General features: G+C 39.1%; 2 protein-coding genes across 8 annotated transcripts in view; one reads left to right on the top strand and one right to left on the bottom strand.

Annotated features, from left to right (window-relative positions):
* The window catches only part of slc44a1b (solute carrier family 44 member 1b), a 30,018-nt gene extending 22,104 nt beyond the window's left edge, over window positions 1-7,914 (top strand). For 3 of the 7 annotated variants that reach the window (XM_017722532.2, XM_037542663.1, XM_017722536.2), the window contains exons 15-16: window positions 945-1,049; window positions 3,213-6,007. In XM_017722532.2, coding sequence (XP_017578021.1) covers window positions 945-1,049; window positions 3,213-3,236 — 129 coding nt within the window. In that variant the 3' untranslated portion in view covers window positions 3,237-6,007. The other 4 variants (XR_005130948.1, XR_001859039.2, XM_017722533.2 and 1 more) reach the window with 4 other exon arrangements.
* Window positions 7,915-9,384: 1,470 nt separating this feature from the next.
* Window positions 9,385-21,809, bottom strand: part of tbc1d2 (TBC1 domain family, member 2) — a 25,745-nt gene continuing 13,320 nt past the window's right edge. Inside the window, exons 5-14 of the mRNA XM_017722530.2 lie at window positions 20,227-20,357; window positions 19,649-19,893; window positions 18,898-19,290; window positions 17,367-17,477; window positions 16,655-16,827; window positions 15,289-15,789; window positions 13,441-13,561; window positions 13,184-13,369; window positions 12,771-12,892; window positions 9,385-10,044 (exon numbers count right to left, since the gene is read on the bottom strand). Coding sequence (XP_017578019.1) covers window positions 9,843-10,044; window positions 12,771-12,892; window positions 13,184-13,369; window positions 13,441-13,561; window positions 15,289-15,789; window positions 16,655-16,827; window positions 17,367-17,477; window positions 18,898-19,290; window positions 19,649-19,893; window positions 20,227-20,357 — 2,185 coding nt within the window. The 3' untranslated portion in view covers window positions 9,385-9,842. The remainder of the gene's footprint in view (window positions 10,045-12,770; window positions 12,893-13,183; window positions 13,370-13,440; window positions 13,562-15,288; window positions 15,790-16,654; window positions 16,828-17,366; window positions 17,478-18,897; window positions 19,291-19,648; window positions 19,894-20,226; window positions 20,358-21,809) is intronic.

Here is a 21,809-nt window from a genome sequence, read left to right as displayed (position 1 = left end):
AAAGAACATTTTGGAGATAAATGTAGTACTATGCAAAAGTTAGAGACTGCCCTCATTTTATTTCCAGTCAAAGGTACAGATTTTGTAGCATATATTTAACAGAAACCTACACAAAAAAACTTTTATTTTTTCAAAGAAATTTCTACACATTCAATGATGTTGAGGTCTGGAATCTGGGCTGGACAGTCCATTGTTCAAAAATGCACCAGCAGCTTTTTTGATTCTCAAATATTCTTCCTTTTTGTCTATTTCCTTTTCAATAAAGCAGCTTCTTAACAGCAACACATCCTTTCAGAGCCATAGTACTGAGTTGTCTGAAGTGAGAATGGAGCTTAATTTTCTCCTGTCTCTCAAAGGTGAAAGCTTTAAGCACTGTTAGAGGCACTTTTGCCTACTTGGTCCTGCACGGTTGTTAAGAGTCCCATTTTCTGTATGGCTTTGAATCATTTTTTAATCATGAACACCTTCCTCATGCAAAGTATCTGATCTCATCAGAAGCTGATGAGTGCACATCACATAAAACTAAACGCTAGGAAGGAAATGTTAGCCTGCCTGTTACATCCTAATGTCTGTATTTCATCCAGACCAGGTGGCACATACGTTTGCCTGTTTAATGATAGCGGAAACACTGTATTCCTTCAGTTCATATGAACCCTGTGTATCTCCAAAACGGCAAATGTACATGACAGGCTTAAAAACCTTGTTTACTTTTAATGCAAGATAACGAAAAGAGATTTCATTCCAAGCTGTTTTGGAGCACTTGTATTGGTCCAAATAAAAATCTGTGAAGAAAAATATATTTTTTAGATATATATATATACTGATGATCTGAGCAAATAATTTAATTATCAAAGACATAAATTTGCTGTTTATTAAAAAAAAATATCTGTAATGCTACTTAAATTAATCTAGTTGTACTGAATCTGTCTCCTTCCCTCCCTCAGGAGTTTGTTGAGAACAGCAGGAAGTCAGTGGCCCCGGCAGAACGGGGGCGGAGCAAGCGGTCCCGTGCCCGCGAGGAGGCGGAGCTGACGGAGATGAAGGCCATGGTGAGTGGCCCTGTGGGGGGTGCGGCAGGGCTGGAGTGGGAGGCTCTGCAGGAGTTTCTGCTCTACTACCTACTGCTGTGTGTGCTGCTGGACTGGGTGGTGTCTGAGCATGCGCTCGTCGTGTGCTTCAGTCAGGACATGATCATCTTCCTCTGTGTGTGCCTGCCCACCTCCACGCTCTTCCTGCTGCTCACACTGCTTCAGCACACGCCCATCACCACTGCATGCTGACTAACAGTCACCCTCCATCTATCCTTTCATCCATTCCTCCTTCACGATGCACTAACAGAGTCTGTTTTTCTACATGCTGGATTCTTTTTCATTTTTGCTGTTGTTGTTCTTGCCTGACTTTTTTTTTTTTTTTTTACTCCTGGCTGTCTTGAACCCAAAGCGCAGCTGTGTAAATATCTTTTTTTCTGAGGCCTTATCATCACCATGTTGCTCTTGGAGAACAGGATGAACTTGGCCATGCAGGGGATGGAACTGCCAGGCTGGAAATGCGGACGGAATGAACAGGAGGAGGGAAGGGAAAGAGGTTTTAAAAGCTTAGGCAGCATACACATTCCCTGCCATGATGGCTTTGAGTCACGCTCTAGACCCACGGGTGCTATCATTAACTGCACTACTACTTGGTTCTGCACTGGTTACTATTGAAATAAGTATTGTTACAAATACTTTTGGGGATTTCTTTTGGTTTTGTTATGTTTCCCACTTGAATTTCTGGATCCAGTGAAAGTGCCAGATTTCCATTCCATGCTGTGAAAAGCAGCACTAGTCTTGTGTGTGAAGATAGATAGCACTTCTGACAAAGTATAAATAATGCTCAGCTGGACAAATTGCTGACAGATTGAATCTTTTCTCCTGGTTTGCTGTAAATGTTAGTGAGCTTTTAGCTGGCTGCCTTTTGGTCTTAAGACAGCCTGTCTGCACTTTGCTACTGTCTGTCCCAGCATGTCATTATTGTTGTTGTTGTCCAGTTTGTTTATTTTCTTGGTCACATTTTATCACTTGTAACTAGAGATGGCACAGTACTACCTTTTTCCCAATATCAAAACCTTCAGTACAATCTTTCAATACAATCAATTTTTCTTTAAAAACTAATAAGCTATAAAGGAGAATTGCAATTTTAAACATTTCTGCATAATCCAATCACTGCACTGTAGGCAAATTTATTCAGATAGGTTGAGTAAAATTTTCTTCACAGTGGTGGTGAGTAGAACAAGGGCTCATGATGTCCACAAAGCATGAATATCCAAAAAAAAGCATACTATCCAAAATGACCAATGAGCCTATATGTGTCTTCAAAGTTTTTATATGCAATGTTGATAATGATAATATAGTGGTAAATCTGAAAGAAAAAGGTTAGGGTTAGGGTTAGTTTCTTTGGGTACTTACTTGCCTTACAACACCATTCTACAACACTATTCAACAACCACTATGCTTTTTGGGTCCTTAAAAAATATGTTTAATCCAAAACCTTTTCTCAAAACTGTTGTACAGCAGTGTCTCAGACATCAGACAGTGTATTTGTAACCATTTTACGGAATAACTTTCTGTGAAGGAGCTTTCAGTGACGTTAAAGGCTTCAGATGTCTGGTTTCTGTCACCACCACTGTGAGTAATCTCGTCTCTGCAAGTTTCTCTAGAACAGAACATTTAACATCAGACTACTCCGAATGGCATTGTTTACATCCTAATGACTTAATTATACAGACATTTAAAAAAAAGTGTAGAGTTCAGCTTTAAGTTGTTCAGACGCCTGGTTCCTACCTTTTTTTTTTTTTTAATTTTGAAAAAATGATGTAATTCACCTTAAAGATAAGCTATTTTCAGTTGACCTATTTCACATAAGTTAGCGATCAAAAGTATTATGCTCAAAATGCTCAAGAACCTACCTTACGGGAAGAAATACACAGCTAACAACAAAACAGCCCAGATTTGTCACAGGATTGAATGGGTTTTTTGTCCGACATCTGATCCAGCGTTTTCTGCTGATAGTGATATCGTCATGTATCGCGATGGTGCCATCTCTAGCTTTAACACATTTCCATTACTTTGTCATTCATAAGTAACTTTTTGTCTCCCCATTTTTTTCTGGCTATTTTTTCCCAGTGTTTGAATGACAGGGTTGTAATAAAATTGAAATCACTTCTTTCTTCTTAGGCTCCTGGAACAAGTTCAGCTTGACCAAAAGCAGCCCATGGGACTTTTTAAAGACATTCCAAAATGTTTATTTTTACCAATGTGTAACATGTTTACTATGGTTTCACTCCAGGGAATACAGTATTTTAATAAGAAACTGTAAAAAAAGAAATAACAATGTAATGAAGCACTTTATATTGAAGCGCTGCATATTTTAAAAGGCTGATGCATTTTTCGTAGTGATGTCCTTTTTATAAGACTAAAAAAAACAATTGCCATCTAGTGAAACGCAGTATTAATAATGTCTAGAATCACTGTTTTTATTATGTAAGATTTTCATAACAAACTTTTTGTTCTTTTTCTTAAATGGGTTTCTTGACGTTTATTAGAAACCTTTGTGTCATGCAGCAATGAAGAACTTGATTGAGTTTTTTATGTCCTAACACTGAAGCATCTGCACATTTTTTGCTCCTGTTGATGTTTTATTACTCTCAGTCTACTATGGAACTGTGGAAGTTAACCTGTGTTTGAGGTGGAGATTAGAGGCTGAGGTCTGGGCTTCAGTGCCTCAGTGTTAAGACTTGGTTGATTCCTGACCCAAGTTGGTGATTTTGGATCTTCATTTTAAGTGAAACGGAGTCTGATTTTCCAGCTTTGTTGTTCCTACACATTGAAGAGGATTGTGCTATTCTCTTTTTTTTCAATTGAAGAAGGTAATGATTTAAAGCATCTAAAGGAAGGCTGTTCTTTGATTGTTTCTGGCCAGTGAATGATGTTCTGTTAGAAGTGTGACCGGGCCTGCTGGTTCTTTCAAGTCTAGTTTGTGCACAGTTTAATACTGGTAAAAGTATGTGTCTCTGAGCAGATGTGTTGATGTTTACTAGAATATTAAAAGCAAATTCTGAACTAGGGCTGAACAGTATTGGGTGAAAGTCACATTACAGAATCTGATATTACAGTGAAACAAAAAGTATTCAAAAATGTACACAGATAAACAATCTTCAAATGGAACTAATTATGAGTCTAGCAAGGAAAATTGTGTTAGAGGGAGTATTAGGGCAATAGTAGCATGATACTGACAATGCACCATGCAATTGCGATATACCTTCTAAAATACTGAAATTTGTGAACCCTTGATTTAACATATTTATGAACTGAACAGCATATTATTCCCAATTTATTTCTGTTTGTTGGGTCATGTGAATGCCTTTATTCAGACACCCAAAGAACATCTGTGATTGGTCAGGATGTTTTTTTTTTTTTTATTAAACAAAAACTCTATTCAGTAGTAATAGTAACAAAATAACACTTTTTCTTTTGATCAGTGCAGATCAGTGTGACACGGACACTGGGTAACAGCCCATTCTGCTAAAATAAAAATCCACATTAACCCACATTGAAGCGCTATATGTGTGTTTGTGATGGAGTTTAAAAGGGTCAAACAGTAAGCAGCAATCAAACTTGAGCTCTGATATAAAAGATGTTTTTAATGATAGTTTTCAAAACCGGATGTGCATTTATTTGTTTATTTGTTTTGGATTAATTTATCTATATGTATTGTCACAAATTAGGCTTGTTGTGAAAAGGCCTTAAAGCTTGGTCGCCTCTTCTGGCAAAAATCTAATCTATTCTGACAAATCATGAAATTGGTGATATTTACTGATCATTTTATACAAATTTATTGATTTTTCCAAATTAGTTGTTGACCTAGCCCTGATATTGTGCAGCCCTATTCACAATTGCTCAACATTCATACTAAGACGTTTGGTGCATGTCACCCTTTTCAGAGAAAGTAATTCTTATGTTTTTTATTCAGTTGAGCTGGAAAAACTTGCAGGCCTTTAGGCATCGCATAAAGCATCACATAAAGTTCTGGGCATGTATTCATCCAGAATTTAGAAGTGGAGTTGGAGTGCTAATTTACAGCCCTGTTCCCTGCATGTTTATAGTGACCTAAGTTATAAAACCAGATTAGCACTCCTGCTCCTCATGAATACTAGCGCAGGATCTGATTTCTTGATTGTGTCGAAGCATGATTGTTTTCGATTTTTCTTTACAAAAATGCTTAAAACAACAGTGCTTATAAGGACATCAGGCCCTGGCCTCTCCTCAAATGCAGTGTATTTTCTTTTAGCTAGGGCTATTTCTGTAGTTCCTCCTTCAGACTGTAGGGGGAGACCGCTTGGCTAACATTTTTGATCAAATATTTCTGCATGTGCAGCCCTTTTTTCTTGGCACGTCCAAATAGTACTAGCCAAATAGTACTGAGCGTGTTACTGCTCAGTTAAAATTTCACTTTCTCACACTGCATCCTGTGGAGAGTTCAGCAGCTTTTAAGTCACTGTGTGGTGTGTGAGCGTCCAATTTTACACCTGCAGCAAACTCGAGTCTTCCTACTTGCACTACATTTCTCAAGAGAAGGTTTTTTTTTGTTTGTTTGTTTGTGAGGCATCCCTTTGATCCTGAGTGATGGGGAGAGGAGAGGCACACAAAACGTCGCATCTTGCCTTAACCCATCCAGTGGGCAGCACCCCCTACTGGATTAAATTGGTTAGTTACAGTGCAGTACTTTCCCCCATGACATTCAACTTCAACAGAGCTTCTGAGCCTTAAACCAGTCCTAACGTTTCAAAACACATTCATGACAGTGTTGTAATGCCTAGATAGGACAGGAGCAGCTACAAGAAAGACGTTTATGCTTATTTACAGGAGAATATGATGTTTATTTTGACACATTTATACTTTCTTTAAAGGAGCGTTCCACAAAAGAGAATGTGGCGGGAAAGTTGGCCAATAGTTAGCCATGTACCTACAGATCTGAAGAGGAAAAACAAGCAAGTGTGCAAGATTACTGGATAGAAGGACATTCCTTATATCATAAAGGTATTGAATATAAATGAGTTTCATTTAAAAGTCCTGTATATCCGTTTGTAATCATTTTGGATATAATGAGTTTCTGAAAAGAACAGCTGACGTATAATGGAAGACACTTTATTTTATTTCTTGAAAGTGGTCTGCGCTGCGGTTTGGAACGAAATCCTTCAAACATACAATAAACAGACAATTTGTCCATTTGCCTCATTAGAGGCCCAAATCTTTTCACTAGTTTCACCATTCATTTCAGCTACACAGTCAAACTGACTAATTCACTACTAGCTCATTTTTCTCAAGCAAGCTTGGGCAGTGTTGGCCAAAATTTCTGACAAAACAGCTTTTGCATGGAATTTTTTGTGTTCTTTAAAAAAATTAGTTGGAACGAAATGAGGTGAATATGATGTTGTGAGGTATGCAGTTTTTTATGTACAGTATATGTGAACATGTTACGATACATGTTTGACAGATTATAACAATGTTGAAGATTGTCATTCTTTGACAAGGGACCTGAAAGTGTCTCGTGTTTATCTGTTTGTTTCTTGTCGTCTCACGTTAAGAGGCTGGAAAGCGTGACTTTTTGGGTTAGCTTGAAGATAAATAAAACTATAAAACTTGGGCATAGTCCAGAAATATACACAGTTGTAGCTATAAGAGCATGAAATTGAGGAAAAAAAATATTTAACATTCGCCACACTAGTCTTATGCTCAAAGCATGTTAAGAATTGCACTAAGATGGTATTGATTTCAACACGGAGATAAAAGAAAGATACTGTAATAAAAAATATATATATATTTAAAATGGTCTTATAGTAGCCATTGGAAGTGTTAGATGAAGGACTCCCTCAGTTGAGTAATTGGTCCTTAAATGTTTGAGAAATGCAGTAAACTAAATACAAAAGCAGTCTTTCGGAAAGAACTTTTTGGGTGAGACAAATGCTGTTAGTAGTTTCCTTATGCAGAATTTAGTGTCTTGATTACTGATTCTGCTCCAGTTGTGGAGGATCTGGGTCAGAAACGCTGGTCCTGGATCAGTGTAAAAGAGCAGCTTAGGCAGTGCTGAGTAATGGCAGTGACCGGCTCTCCACTCCAGAACACCCCTTCTCTTTTTTTTTTTTTTGCCAAATGCGTGCACAATGGGAAATTCAGACAAAGTGCACAAAGCAGTATTGTGCTAACTGGCTGAAAACCAGTTTGTTTTTGTTTTGGTATTCGGTATGAACCTTGTTTTCCTTTTTTCCTCCCTCTCTCTCTCTCCTCTTTCTCTGTCAATCAGCCTGGCAGCTGAGCAGCTGCTGTGTGGCAGGGCCTGGCCTGTCACTGTCCATTAGAGAGACGTAGAAAAGCTCTGCTTAGAGCAGGAGCCGAACTAGCAGCCCATAGTCACCACACACGCACACACACATACACATACACATAAACACAGACATATGACCTGCATGCTCCCAGTCCGGGCTTTTTCTAACTCTTTAAAACAAAAGAGCCATTTTTGTAGGACGTGAATTGTTCGCCATTAGAATCCATGTGACTTAAACACTGACTTTAACTTCTAGAACAATAGCTTTATTCAGCGACAAGCCACTGTTTTTTATTTTTATTTCTTTTTCCCGAGATGTGAGTCGATCTCCTCTTCATTACTGGAAACTGTGCTTCTATTCTCATCACTTCTGGGGAATAGGCCATTTCTGTCTAAAGATACTGTTATGAATAGGCAATACATCAGTTTACTCGTCTGGTGTAACACTAGCTCTTAGCTTTTACCTGCAGTAAAGTTGTTTGTAACAATGAACTAAGTTTTTGTTTTGTTCTGTTTTTTATATTTATGATTTCATATGTATCTTGTTTTTTAAAGTAATAAAATTGAAAATTTTAAACCTTGTGCTCAAATTCTTACTGTACTGGAACTTAAGTGTAACCTACATATTGGACTTATGCAAGGGTGGAAAATACATTGTATGGCCAAAAGTATGTGGACAGGTGCCTATTTCAACTATATGAGCTTGTTGGACATCTCATTCACTGTGTGTCTATTGGTAATTTGTGGCTATTGAGTTAAAATAGTATTTGTGAGGTCAGGCACCAATGTTAGACATGAAAGCCAGGCTTGCAGTCAACATTCAGTGGTGTTGAGGTACGGGCTATGCGTAGGCCTTTGGAGTTCCTTGTTGGATCATGTCTTTATGGACATCGCTTTCTGCACAGGGGCTCAGTCATGCTGGAACAGGAAAGTTAGAAGCACATAATTGTCTGAAATATCTTTGTATGCTGTAGCACTGACATCACTCTTTAGTGGAATTAAGGGGCCTAACTCAGACCCTGAAAAACAGCCCCAGACTGTTATCCCTCCTCCACCAAACTTTACTGTTGGCACAACGCATTCTGGTAGGTAGTGTTGTCCTGGCGTCCGCCAAACCCAGATTTGTCCATCAGACTGCCAGAAGTGATGCTAGATTCATCACTCCAGAGAACACGTTTGCAGTGCTCCAGAGTCCAGTGACAGCAGGCTTAACACGTACCACTCCAGTGAACACTTAGCATTATTACTTATTAGCCCTACCCACGAGCTAATAGAGGTTGTATAGGTGGCTGCCTAGGCCATATTCTGTATAATATATATGTAAATGCCTTGTATTTCATGACTCCACAAGAAATTGAAAACCAAACGGGCTGTTTTTGGAGCTTAGTTTCCATATACACACTGAGAGGTGAACAGTACATTTTGTAACTGTAATATTGTTTATATACTACTTTTATTTAAAACATTTATTTCAAAAATATGAAAAAAGTAAGCTTTCCTTGATAATTTATCCAAGCAGTAAATACCATTGATTAAAGCTTTATATGTTTGTGTTATTTGTGATGCAAAAAGCTGCTTTTACCTAAATAAAATACTTAAAAAGTGGAATGGTATAAATATCAGGATCAGGAGAGGTACCTTTCAAGTAGCTACATATCAGTATTGGCAGATATTCAAGAGTCAGGTGTTGGTATCAGAAGGGAAAATGTGGTATCATTGCATCCCCAGTTCAAAGAGAAAAAAGCATACTTATTACTTCTTATAGTTTCATTATAACATATAAAATGCTTATTACAAATCTCAAAGTAATTTGTTTTTTATTAAAATAACCAGATTCATATCAGTGTAACCTAAATCCAGGTTAGCTCCATACCTCCACTTTTCATTGAATGAATATAATGGATCTTTATTGCTTCCAACTATGGATATGTGTGGATAAATAGCAAAAGCGCTCCAGAGAAAAATCCAAGATAAAGTTCACATTTGGTGTTTCTGTAAATATATAAAGTACACAAAAATGAACAGTTTTATTACAAAATGTTTATTACAAACATAAATGCTTTAGTATAAAATTACTATAAGTGCTGAAGTATAAAAGCTTTTTTTTTTTTTATTTATGACATTCAGTGTGTGTCCTATTATGATGTGTGTTTAAAACAGGAGAATCTTTGGTATTGCAATCTTAATGAGGGAAAGCTTCAGAGCCTTGAACATAAATACGTTTTATGATTCCAGAGGGACGATTAAAGTCAGGGAGGATTTTTGTTTGTTTGTTTTTTGGATGAGGAAGCAGATTAAGTACATTTGTTGACTGTACCAGCTCATTTACTGTGCCAAATATTGCACATCATAGAGTCTAATGCCCTCTACTGATAAAACCCACTTTCGGTTTCCTCATTATGACATGTGTTGTTGGCTGTGGGTGTGTGAGTGCGTGCATCTTCATCTCTGCCCTGAGCCCTCTCATGCATAAGTGTAACTTTTTATACATCATCATCATCCTCACTGGCGATTAAGTCTAGGTCCTTGTCCTTGCGCTGGGTGCTCTCTGAGGCATACTCTTTCTGCAGTTTCTCCAGCTCTCTGAGCTCAGCTTGCAGGCGCTGGAGGTGCAAAGTCCGCCGGTTACGCAAAAGCTTCATCGGGAATGGGTTCAAATCCTCAAAGGCTATGCTGGTCAACTTCCTGTGAACGTTCAGCAAAAAAGAATTAGAAATACTGTCAAACAGAATTCAGATTCTTTTAAATGGAATAGTTAAAAAAATACACAATTTTATTCCAAATGTAGTCTACAAGTAATGAAAGCTTATAACCCTCCATCTAGCATAATTCAAACTACATACCTAATTTATTACACACTTGCCTCATTCATGTAGTGGGCAGTACGGCCTTATTATTCTGGAATGCCCCTTCACTTTATAATAACAAACATTTTTAAAACCCAAAGTAAATCTAAAATATTTTATTGTGCAAAATAGTCATTTCCATCTGAATTTCTATTAGGCTAAAATTAGCTATTATTCATCCGCTTTCTCTTCAAATTTTCTGTTCCACCTTAAATGGAGCAGCAGTTATTAGCACCTATACAGGGGCCTAAATGTAACTGCTGCAGCACTAGAAGTAGAACAGAAAATTTGAATAAAAAGCCAACTTCAGCTTTCTCGAATTCCTGAAATCATCCGTCTTATGCGTGTATCCCATACACTTGTGCATCTGACCGTCAGACTCTAATGGAATTGTAACATATTACAGTCATTGCAGTTTTGAGCACAAGGCCCTGGCAGTGCAACAAGAGAGAACTGAAGCACTCTAATGTTGGCTTGTTTTGTTCTCTTTGGTATTATCCGTGCTTATTTGTGGCATTCTGGAATGTATAACAGTTATGGCAAAACTCATATACCACCCACCTACTACCTCAATCCATGCTAAGTCTTCCAAAAATGTGGGCTCAGACACTATATGACAAACTTTTATACATAGAGATGGACAAAATTCAGGCTTCAAAATGACTGCTACAACTGCTTTACAAGCATACCATACTAAAACAGTTAGAGACCCTGGGCAAGACTCCTAACACTACATTTGCCTACATTTGTATTCAAATGTATGTTAAAAATGCAAATTTTGGACGCCTAACGTCTTGGCTGATTGACTACATTTGAGGTAAGTAATCTAGTGTTTTCTTACTAATTGCAAACAAGCAGATAATGCTTTCTAGGCAGCAACAGAGATAGTTAGATTATCTGCATGTTAAACAAATGCACTGCTGCTGACAGACAGCTGTGACTCACTCTGCATGTCAGCTACTTGAAGGAATGTCACGCTTTGATCAGGCATTTCACAGCCCTAAAAGCACCATTCATTTCAGAGTTTGAGACAAAGGAGCAGCGCAGTGATGTGACCCAAATACACTTTATGTCTTTCTCTGCTCACTGCATGCTTGGCCATAACTCCTATAACTGGCATGCGTGTTGGGCCCTGTGCTATGTGTGAGCTTAGTGAATTATACATGCTGGAGTCTGTCTTTGGAGTAAAAATAGCAACACTGTCTACAGCTCTGAGACTGTGCTGAAACAAAGTGGCGGAGAGGAAGGAAGCAGTGAGGCTCAGAGCGACCCATATTGGAGAGGTCAGCAGGTGCGTTTTTTCATGGTTCCTCTTGGTTGATATGAGGCTAAAGATACATGCACTACACCAAAAATATGTGGACACCCAGCTTAATTAGTGTGTTCAGATGTTTCAGCCATGCACACTGCTGACAGTTGAACAAAATCAATCACTAAGCCATGTAATCTCTGTAAAATACTAAGAATTCAGTAACTTTAAATGTGGCAATCACTTCATGAAATTTCTGCCTTGCCGTCTAAGTGCCATTATTGTGAAATAGGAGTATCCAGGAGCAACAAAAGTTCAGCCACACAAACTCACAGAAGCTGCTGAGTGATGAAGCATGTAGCATCACTCACTACAGAGTTCCAAACTGCACTGTGGAAGCAACAGTAACAGCACAAGAACTGTCCATCAGGTGCTTTGTGGGTCTCTATGGCCAAGAAGGTATGAACAAGCGTAAGACCACTGGAGTGGTGTAAAACACACCGCCACTGAACTCTGGAGCAGTGGAAACGTTCTCTGGAGTGATAAATCACACTTTAGTGGCAGTAAAGTCTGGCAGTCTGATGGACAAATCTGGGGTTGGTGAATGCTACCTACTGAAATGCATAGTGCCAACAGTGAAGTTAGGTGGAGGTGCAATAATGGTCTAGGGCTATATTTCAGGGTTTGGGTACCTTGGTGCCTGTGAAAGGTAATGATAATGGCTTTTTTGGCCATCATCCAACACAAATGCTCTTCTGACTGAATGGGTGCAAATTCCCACAGACACACTCCAACATCTTGTGAAAAGCCTCTACAGAGGAGTGAAGGCAGTTATATTAATCACCAAGGTTTTAAAATCAGATTCCCAACAAGCTCATTTAGGTGTGATGGTCAGGTGTTCACTTAATTTTAGCACATAGTGTAACAACTCAGCTGGGTAAAAAGCTTGTTAATTAACTACTTAGCTGGATTGGGTGTGTTAGAACAGGAAACACTAAACTACTACTGCATCAATCAATGTGGATGAATTCTCTACTATCTATCAAAGGTGGTGGTACGTATGAAAGGCCAATTTCTATTTCTTAAGGTTGGTACAGATGAGGATATCCAGCTGAGATACTGTGTTGCCTCGTGATGTATCAAATTCTGACATCCATGAATACTGTGTTATGACCTAGGTAACATTAACCGTTTCTGTGTGTGTTCCAGATATTGATGGATCAGCCTGCCAGGGTTGTTTTCAACTGGACAACTATTATCCTTTTAAAGTTTTGGCTGTTCTTTCACTATCTTAGTCACTATCAATGTCTGCTCACCTGCTGTCGGTGACGGTTTTGGTGAAGAAACGGAGGTACTGGTAGATTTCCACACTGTCATGGATCTTTAAGATGTCGTCCTCCTTGTATTTGAAAAGAGCAAGTGCATAACGGAATATCACCTGTGAATTAATGAATGCATAGTGTTAGTACATAGTATCCGGGAGTTGTCTGAGGTCAATCTGCAGGTAAACATCTCATTGTACTGAATAGAGTTTGCATGTGTATTTTGTGCATGGAAAAATTATAATTAGTTAGGTTTAAGATAAGAAAACATTCTCTATCTCAGATGGAAACTTTGAACATTTAACTTTAATGTAGGACCTCCAGTTAATATTGTAACGTAACAAGGCGATGAATTTAAACCGTAAGTAAATATTGGGAGTGAACAGTGTGGTAGCACAGTGTTGTACCTTGGTGCCTTCGAAGATGAAGGCGTCCCAGACTTTAAGAAGAATGTCACTGGGCAGACTCTCCACAAACACCACCATGAACCAGTTAAAGGTGATGAGGGACACATCCACATTGTGCTCCTCCAGATGGGCAACCAGCCGTGGCAACTTCTCTGCCATAAACTCCTTAAACACACGCTGATCAGCCTGCAGGGAGAGAGGTGTGATCAAAATGCATCTTTTCATGATTGATTTAGAAAAGTAAAACACACTGGTACCTGAGAGCCCAGTAAAGTTTTGGTGTAGTAGTCCTGAGGCATGAGAAACTGTACTATGGCCACCAGGCACCAGAAAGCGTCTTCCTCATTCTGTAGCACCAGCAAGGCGAGAGCAGCCAGCCTGGAGACATCATGTCACACATACATTTACATGCTGTATGCAATTCCAGTTTAAGATTTCTTCAGCATAGGTTTTATGCCAGGACCATAAAATTTAGGTCATATTATTGTTCAGAGTGACCACTAGATGTCAGGATTTCCTTTGATATGCTCTGCTAAACTGAGATGTGATATACTGGTCAAAGCGCAATAGAGCAATACTACTTTACACTACACAGCCAGTACACTACACTGACGGTTCTCAGGGTTTTGCTAGTGCTGAAACACTGCAGTAATTAAAGGTGTCTCAGAAACTTTCCTTTGCAGCTCTAGAGAAGTCAAAACATCATTATACTAGCAGAAGAGTGAAGTCTGCATTTAAACCTTCTACCACTTGCTTGATCACCTAAACCTTCCATCCTTAATTGAATAAGAATACTGAGTTATGAAAAACTGTAAAAAAAAAAAAAAAGTACAAGGTTGTTGAAAACATCAGTATGGCAAAAACACAACAAACAGTGAAGATGACTACTCTACCTGTCATGCTCACATAGTTGCATAAAAAGGTTTTGCCACCCCTGGTCAAGTTTTGTTAATTTTCTAAGTGAAAATAAGTTAATCTCTTCAGAGAACTTCTTAGATTTTCACTTCTGTAGATTTTTATGCACAATTACTGCTTATTTGCTGAAATTAACATATTGGGGCAAAAATAAAACATAAAATGTGGCCTGTGCAAAAGCTATCACACATTTTATATGTTTAATTTATTCCAATTTGTTAAACTCAGGAAATAAATCAAAATTATGCACAAAACTTGCAGAAAATGTACAAAGAGTTTTTTCCCTGTACAGGATGTGTTAACTTTTTTTTCCACCAGAAGTCAAATAATATGCTTTGAGTTTCTAAGCAGGAGGGAAAAAAATAAAAAAAACCTGGCAAATTCTTTAAATATTCTTACATATGATTGTATTGCGTGAGGTCACATGGGGAATGCTGCTGCCCTCTTAGGAATTTAGCCAACAGCAAATGCAAGCCCTGGGAACAACTACTAGCCAGTAAACTAACACTATTTTCGCCTCTATGAGTACATCATTTAGCCTGTGCTGTTGTTTGAATCAATTATAAGCTATCATGCATAACTGTGTGTGTGTAATGACTTCATAATTATTATCAGGTGTGGTTGCAAACTGTGGTGGGACTTGTGATTTTACTTTTGGGACCACAAGGGTTCGCCTTGACTGAACTGACTTTTCAGTTGACTTCTTAACTGTTGGCTATGGGAACAGCTTTGGTGGATTATATCTAGTCATTTGTCATCCCTGATCCTAAAGATCCAAAATTCTGCAAATGTTTTATTGTTTCCTGCTCCAACACACACAGTTCAACTCAGGAAGGCACGGAATCACCTCTTCCTACATTTGAATTATTTCTTTAAAGGGTGCATATTCGTTTGACATTGAACAAAACTGAAAATAATTGGAAATGCAGACTTGAACCTGCCAATTTAGAATGTAAATCAAATGTAATTCATTTCATAACTATATAATTCATGAGGTATATACACATAAATAATTATATAATGTGAATCAAATACAGAAAAATGACAAGAATAACTAAAAGGCTTTAAACTAGTTGATTTGCAAGATCAGTTATATGTGGAAAACAAACTATGCAACGCAGGGCTAATACTGGACTGGAAGGGATTTATATAAACTCTTTTAGGACTATATGTTGGATGAAACCATATACCTGTTGAGTCCCTGGCAGTAGCCAACGGTGGGGTTCTGCCAGGCGAAAGCGAGCAGGACCCGATGGAGCTGCTCCAAGGCCGGGCTGGAGGGGGAGCAGAAGTGCTGGTTGGTGGTCAGTGTGCGGTGCAGGTCCAGCTGGATCTGTCTGGACGCTGGGTGTGGCGTGTTGCGGCTCTTCTCGCACAGCTGCTGGAAGAGGTTTGGGTGTCGCTCCTGGAGTGAGCGGGTCACGGTCCGCACCATCCAGCGCCACACTCGCCGTCGGTACTCACGTGGGATGCCCCACCGCAGGAGGACCTTCAGCTCCGGAGACGAGGAGAGATCATCTGGGGAGCGTCCGCCTAGGTACTGCGTCCAGCGGGCCAGCACCGACCTGTCCCCCACATCCTGGCTGAGCAGGTTGTTGGAGCGTATCTCCAGAGCCTGGATTTTAGACAGCAGCTTCATCTCCTCCACCTCATAGTCAGGGACGAGCTTAAAGCCATACTCATCATACTCCCTAAAGAAATGTTAGTATCATGAGTGAATTGCCCATCTCACAGGTACCTCTGAGTAGTAAATTTCAGCATTTATTTTAGAACATGATGCTTTAGCGCGACAGTCCTGCAGTGATTAGAACTTACCCCTTTTCCCTATTCATGCTGGATTAATTTAAACTGGACAGGTGCTGTAATTTAAATGACTACCAATGAGATCTGTGATTTGATTTCAGTAAGAACTCGCAAAGTCTGTAGTTTTTCTGACAAGTGATAATTCTATAATCTAATAATAAAACCTGCAATACACATGTATGGGATGAGCGACATGTCTAAAATAACATCATGATACTTGAAGATTTTTGACAACAATCTATCACAATAAAAAAAGAAACTTTTAAAATCTTTAAAAATACTGTCAAAAGTAAAGTGTATTTCATTCAGCATTTCATACACTGCACTGCATTAAATGTAATTAAACAGGACTAATTATGTCACACCTAGTCACGGTACCTGACATGTAACACTAATATGAACATCTGGGCTATGAGCTTTTAATTGAGGTTATCTATGGTAACTGGGTGAAATTCCAAAGGAACCTTATCCCTTAAGTTAAAGCCATTACAAATGACATAACAGAATCCCTAGAAATAAAACTAATCCAGCTCAAATAGTGCTTTCCACACCAAATTCAGCAAAGACTTTGATAATTAGCTGAACAGCAGTGATTTGACCCTCCAAGACTAGAGTTGACACCCCTGTTTAAAAATAGGATTACTTGGACTACTTAGAGATTTAAACAATTTAAAGCAAAACAAACTTGGTTAGATTATGTCAAGCTTTCTAGTATCTTTATACTGTTTTATCCAGAGAAGTCTGTTTTTTCACCTGACACTGTTGAATTTGATAACATCTTTCAGGTTTTCCTGCAGTGCATCCTCTATCAGTGTCCTCACAGTGTCTCTCTGCGCTGCAGTCAGCTCTTTGTTCTCCTGAAGTTTTCTTAGGACCCCCAGGTACCGACTCTCCATCTGACAGTTGCTGGCCTCCAGATAAGCACACTAGTGCATGCACACGCGCACACACACACACACACACACACACACACACACACACACACACACACACACACACACACACACCATTAAATTGAGTGTGTGTTTGTGTTGCATCGTCACAGTGGCTTTTAAGTGGTCACCTAATTTCATTAGGCTCTAAAAAATTACAGAACAAGCCTGAAATAGCCAAACCGGCAAAACTGGCATCTACTTAGCTCCAAAATGACGACAGGAACAGCTTGAGGTCAAATACGCAAATATGACTCACCACTGTCCTCCAGAAGTGTTGAAGCACAAGTCAGAAGTTAGAACTGTCGTTGCTTTCATAAGACTCATGATGTGTTTTAAGTAAGTTTTCTGCTTTCTTTTATTTACATGTATCTGTCTTGATCCAACCCACCACATTCACATTCTGTTTGTTGCGACATGAATTGTGAAGGCTAACAATTGTGGAAAATAACTGCAATCAGCTCAAATAAGTGCTTTCAGGAGATTATGTAATAACTGTGACAGGCCTTCCAAGTGATATAAAGGGCTCTTACCTTCACCATAAGACTTTTCTCCTGTTCTGAGCTGTTCTGCCACAGTCTGGTCAGCTGATAGATCTCAGAGTTTAGGAACTTGTTCTGGGTCTTATAGGCTTCTATGTCATCCTGAAACACACCAGAAACAAATCATGTTGCCAATAAAAGTAAACAGGACAATGGCCTACTCACTGAGAAAGTTAAGGCCCTCCCAGACAAAGTAACACTGTATGTGTTAGAACTGTTTCCAGACTGGTACCTCACAATACTAACAAAGGGACCATTACTCCATTTGCTCTGTTTGGCAAGACAAACATGCTGTGTTCAAAAATAAGTTGGGTCATGCTCTAAATGTGCCACCATTGGTGGCACATATCGTTTTCATTTTGGCTGACCTGTGTTTAATGTAACATGAGCCAGGTAAGTGCATTCTAACTGTATTTGCATGCTGCTGCCAGAACTATATACCAAAAAAGTCAGAGCATAATTATGCATAACTCATTGTGCTACATAGCCAGTTGCCTCTTAATTTAGATGTAGCACATTTGACTTATTTGAGTCATGTTATTTAAAAAGGCAACTGATTGAAAATCAAATGTAGAGACTATGTTTAGTTTAGCCAAAAGCACATGCTACTGTCAGGAAACAAGCTAAATAAAACGGGAATATCATGTAATCTGAATTACTCTTAGGGATCTACTTTCCCACAGAAATCAGTTCCAACCTGTATCTAACATACAGCCATTACATAACTCTAAATATGAAGCAGACAATCAATAAACTCTGAAGAAGTTAATTAGCTGGAGCAGGCAACCTATAGTGAGCAGATGCAATGCGTCTGAGGCCAACTGAAAGGAATATATTTAAAGCTCCTAATCTCAGAAGTAAATGTTAATTATAGGCAGAAAAGCAAAATATTTAAATAAATATAAATACATATAGATACAATATATTGTAATTTGTCATTGCGTTAGTGTAACCATTACCTAAGCCCTTCTCAAGGAAGTCCAGTATTTACAGTTACCATCCAATATATGCATCAGCTAATAAATACTTAATCAAAGGAATGTCTTAATGAAAAATCCAAGTTCTTAAATTTTACTTCATCCTAAATTGCAGTCGAAGACATGTTTGATGTTTCAAGTTAGCTTTTTTAGTTTTGGAATGGAGCTACAAGGTTAATGCTGCTACCAAGTAATGGAAATCTGGTGTGCCAGTGATGGAACTTAAAAAATCCATGCAATGTATGGGATGCACAGAGAAGAGGAAGCAAACATACTGTATATTAGTCCAACTTTACACTTCACAAAATAATGCTACATATGATACAAAACGTTAACCTTTTTGAAAAAAATTTACTTGTTTTGTTACTTATGGGTATTTATTCTAATGGTATATATTGCCTTTACAAGCAAAAACAAACATTTACTGCCTAGATAAAAATCTCTCAGGTGACCTAAAACTACTGCATAGTACTATAAATCATTTATTGCATGATGACACTTTTAACTTTATAAATGATTGTGTTTAATGTAGAGCCTCAGTGCACCTTGAGGCTGTCCAGCTCCTGTGTGAGTTGTCTGAAGGTTTGGGTGCTGATGCACTCAGTGGAAATATTGCGCCGCGGGTCAGCTATGCATGCTGCCACTTGTTCAGAGAGTTTGAGGATGACCTCCTGCTTGGCCTGGTTCTTCTCCATGAGGAGCTTTACACTGTCCTGCAGCTCAGCCACGTGTGCATCCCGCTCGATCAGGCTCCTCTGTAGACTATCATTCTCGCGCCTTAGCTGCTCCAGCTGGTCCCGCAGGTCAGCGGCGCAGCGCTCACCATGCCGCAGCATCTCCAGACGCTCTTGCTCACCCTCTGCTGCCAGAAACTGAGCGCATGCACGCTTCTCCAGCTGAGCCGCCTCCAGGGCTTTGTGCAGCAGCCATACCAACTCCTAGCAACACATACAGAGAATGGTGTCATAACAGAGAACTGAGCAAAGCATCCGCCCCACCTGAAGAAATAAAACCCTATCCAGCTTATTGTTGTCATTTAAAAAGAAAAAAAATACTTTATTCACTTTATTGTGGGGTTGATCAATACTGACATAAAATGCAGTGCGTATAAAGGTTACTGGATATGGTGGTGATGATATGAAAAGCAATAAATTAAAATAGTGTGTCTGACTTTGGGTGCACAGTAAGTCTACTTTATTTTACTGTTTGCATGGCAGTGGAATTCCAAGAAAAGGCCTGGGAACAACAAAAGTATCACAGAATGCTAAGGTCTTGAAAAACATCTATGATCTCCACCTTCTGGGCTTTGACCTCCTCAGCCAGAGTCAGTTTTTCCTGCTGGAGGCGGGAAGCACGTTCAAGGATGCTTGCTTCTTTGCGGTCTACAGGCATGGTGGCTGAGTTGCATTTCTTCTTTTTCCCATTGGGCAGAGACAGCGAGCAACCAGGGTACTGCAGGCCTTCATGTGCTCTCTCACTTTCTGGCTCTGCAGACTGAACTGGGCTCTGGGGTGACATTGGGGCTGGAGAGACTGCAATGGCTGCAGTAAAGTAGAGTGCAGTTAAATACATCCAAGAAGTCACAGAGCAATATGTGCAACAGATAAACTGTACTGCAGATAGAGTGGTTTTAAGCAATGACTAACTCCTTAAACTCTCATGGACTCATACGTGGAGACACGTCAATTGCTACACAACTTGCATATTAATTTTATAGTAGTCACAAAGTACTTTATCGTAGTAACTGGATAATGTTAAGATCGATAACATAAAATTAAAGATAAATAACTAAAAAAGAAGCCAACAGTTTGATGGGTTAAATTGTTTCAGTTTACTGGGAAGTGTAGTTTGTGATATAGGCCAATAGGTCTTACTGGGTATGTTGGATGAGGGAATATTGGGGGTGTTTGTTTTGGAGGTATCAGTGGTAAAAGAGTCCAACCAAAATACACTCCGACGTAAATCTTGAGACGTCCGACGAAGAAGCAAGCTTTGTACTGAGTTTCTGTAACACACACACGCACACACACACACACACACACACACACACACAATTATATGGCATCTTTACTTCTGAACAGAGATAGTGAAAAGCATAATAAGTATCATTTACACATATTAACATGAACAATCCTGTAATGCTGCACTGGAATCATCAGGAAAACTCAACAACACCTTCACTTCCTCAGAAGGTTAAAAAAAAAAGTCAATCTGCCACAACAGGCTCCTCTGCAACTTCTACTACAGAGCCACAGTGGAGAGCATCTTGACCTGCTGCTGAACGCAAGGCCCTGCAGAGTATGGTCAAAACTGCTCAACACATCACCGTAGCTGTCCTCCCACCCATAGAGGACATATATGACAACCGATGTGAGAGGAAAGCCACCAACATATCCTCGGACCCCACACATCCCCGCCACCCCTTGTTCCATCCTCTGCCATCCGGAAGGAGGTACCGGAACATCCGAGCCAGAACCACCAGGTTCAAGAACAGTTTCTAACCCCCGAGCGGTCAAACTGGTCACACCGGCAGCATAGACCTGAGCTTAAGAACAACACTATAGTCTGTTACTGATCAGCCTGATCACCCAGCACACTACACACTGAGCTCCACCAGCTCAGAGGACTGTACGCTGTGCACTTCATCTCTGGCTAGCCTTATTTGTAGTATATTTATACTGTTACTGTTTATTTAAGATGTTACCTGAACATTATGCTGCTACTCTCTACCTGCACTGTACACTTTATATACAGATCACTGTTTACATTTCTTCTTTTTACCAATAGTACTTCTGCATTTACTGTACTGTACTGCAATTCACCGTGCACATTTCTGTCTATATACCTGATACATTTGAATATCTGATTATGCACTAACTGTCTATATGTCCAATACACCTATAACACTTGCCTATAAACATCTTGTCTATGTTCGACACCTGTACCTACTGACTGCACGTTTTGTCTGTCTTTTCTTGTCTTTTGTCTTTGCACTGTTTACTATGCATCTTTTATTACTGCACTGGAAAAGTAGCCTGATAGTGTTTCGTTATACTGTACTACCCTGTATTGTATAATGACAATAAAGTTGATTTGAACTGAACTGAATTGAAATGTTAAATAGCTTTTCTCAGCATTTTTACAATGACTTCAAATCTGTAACAATATCACTTCACTCAAAAAGAATAAATTATCTTAAAGAACGGCCACATGCTTGTGGCTAGATACTTAGCACAACTTCCTTAAAAGTTAAATTATAGGGAAACTGTGGGACATTATTGCGTTAGCAATATAAACGCTGAAGTCTTCACTTTTTTTTTTTAGTTAGAATGAAATTAGGGTATTCACTGCATTTCATCACAGGGAGAAAGAAAATTGAGCCTAACAATTCAATGTAAAATGTGACAGTTTTGCTCATATGCATGTCTCAGTATGTACGTTATTTTACACTTTACTG

The sequence above is a fragment of the Pygocentrus nattereri genome, chromosome 11 (genome assembly GCF_015220715.1).
Source record: "Pygocentrus nattereri isolate fPygNat1 chromosome 11, fPygNat1.pri, whole genome shotgun sequence".
In the NCBI taxonomy this organism is placed as follows: domain Eukaryota; kingdom Metazoa; phylum Chordata; class Actinopteri; order Characiformes; family Serrasalmidae; genus Pygocentrus; species Pygocentrus nattereri.
Note: the sequence above shows the minus strand (reverse complement) of the source record. Positions and strands in the feature narration are given on the sequence as shown.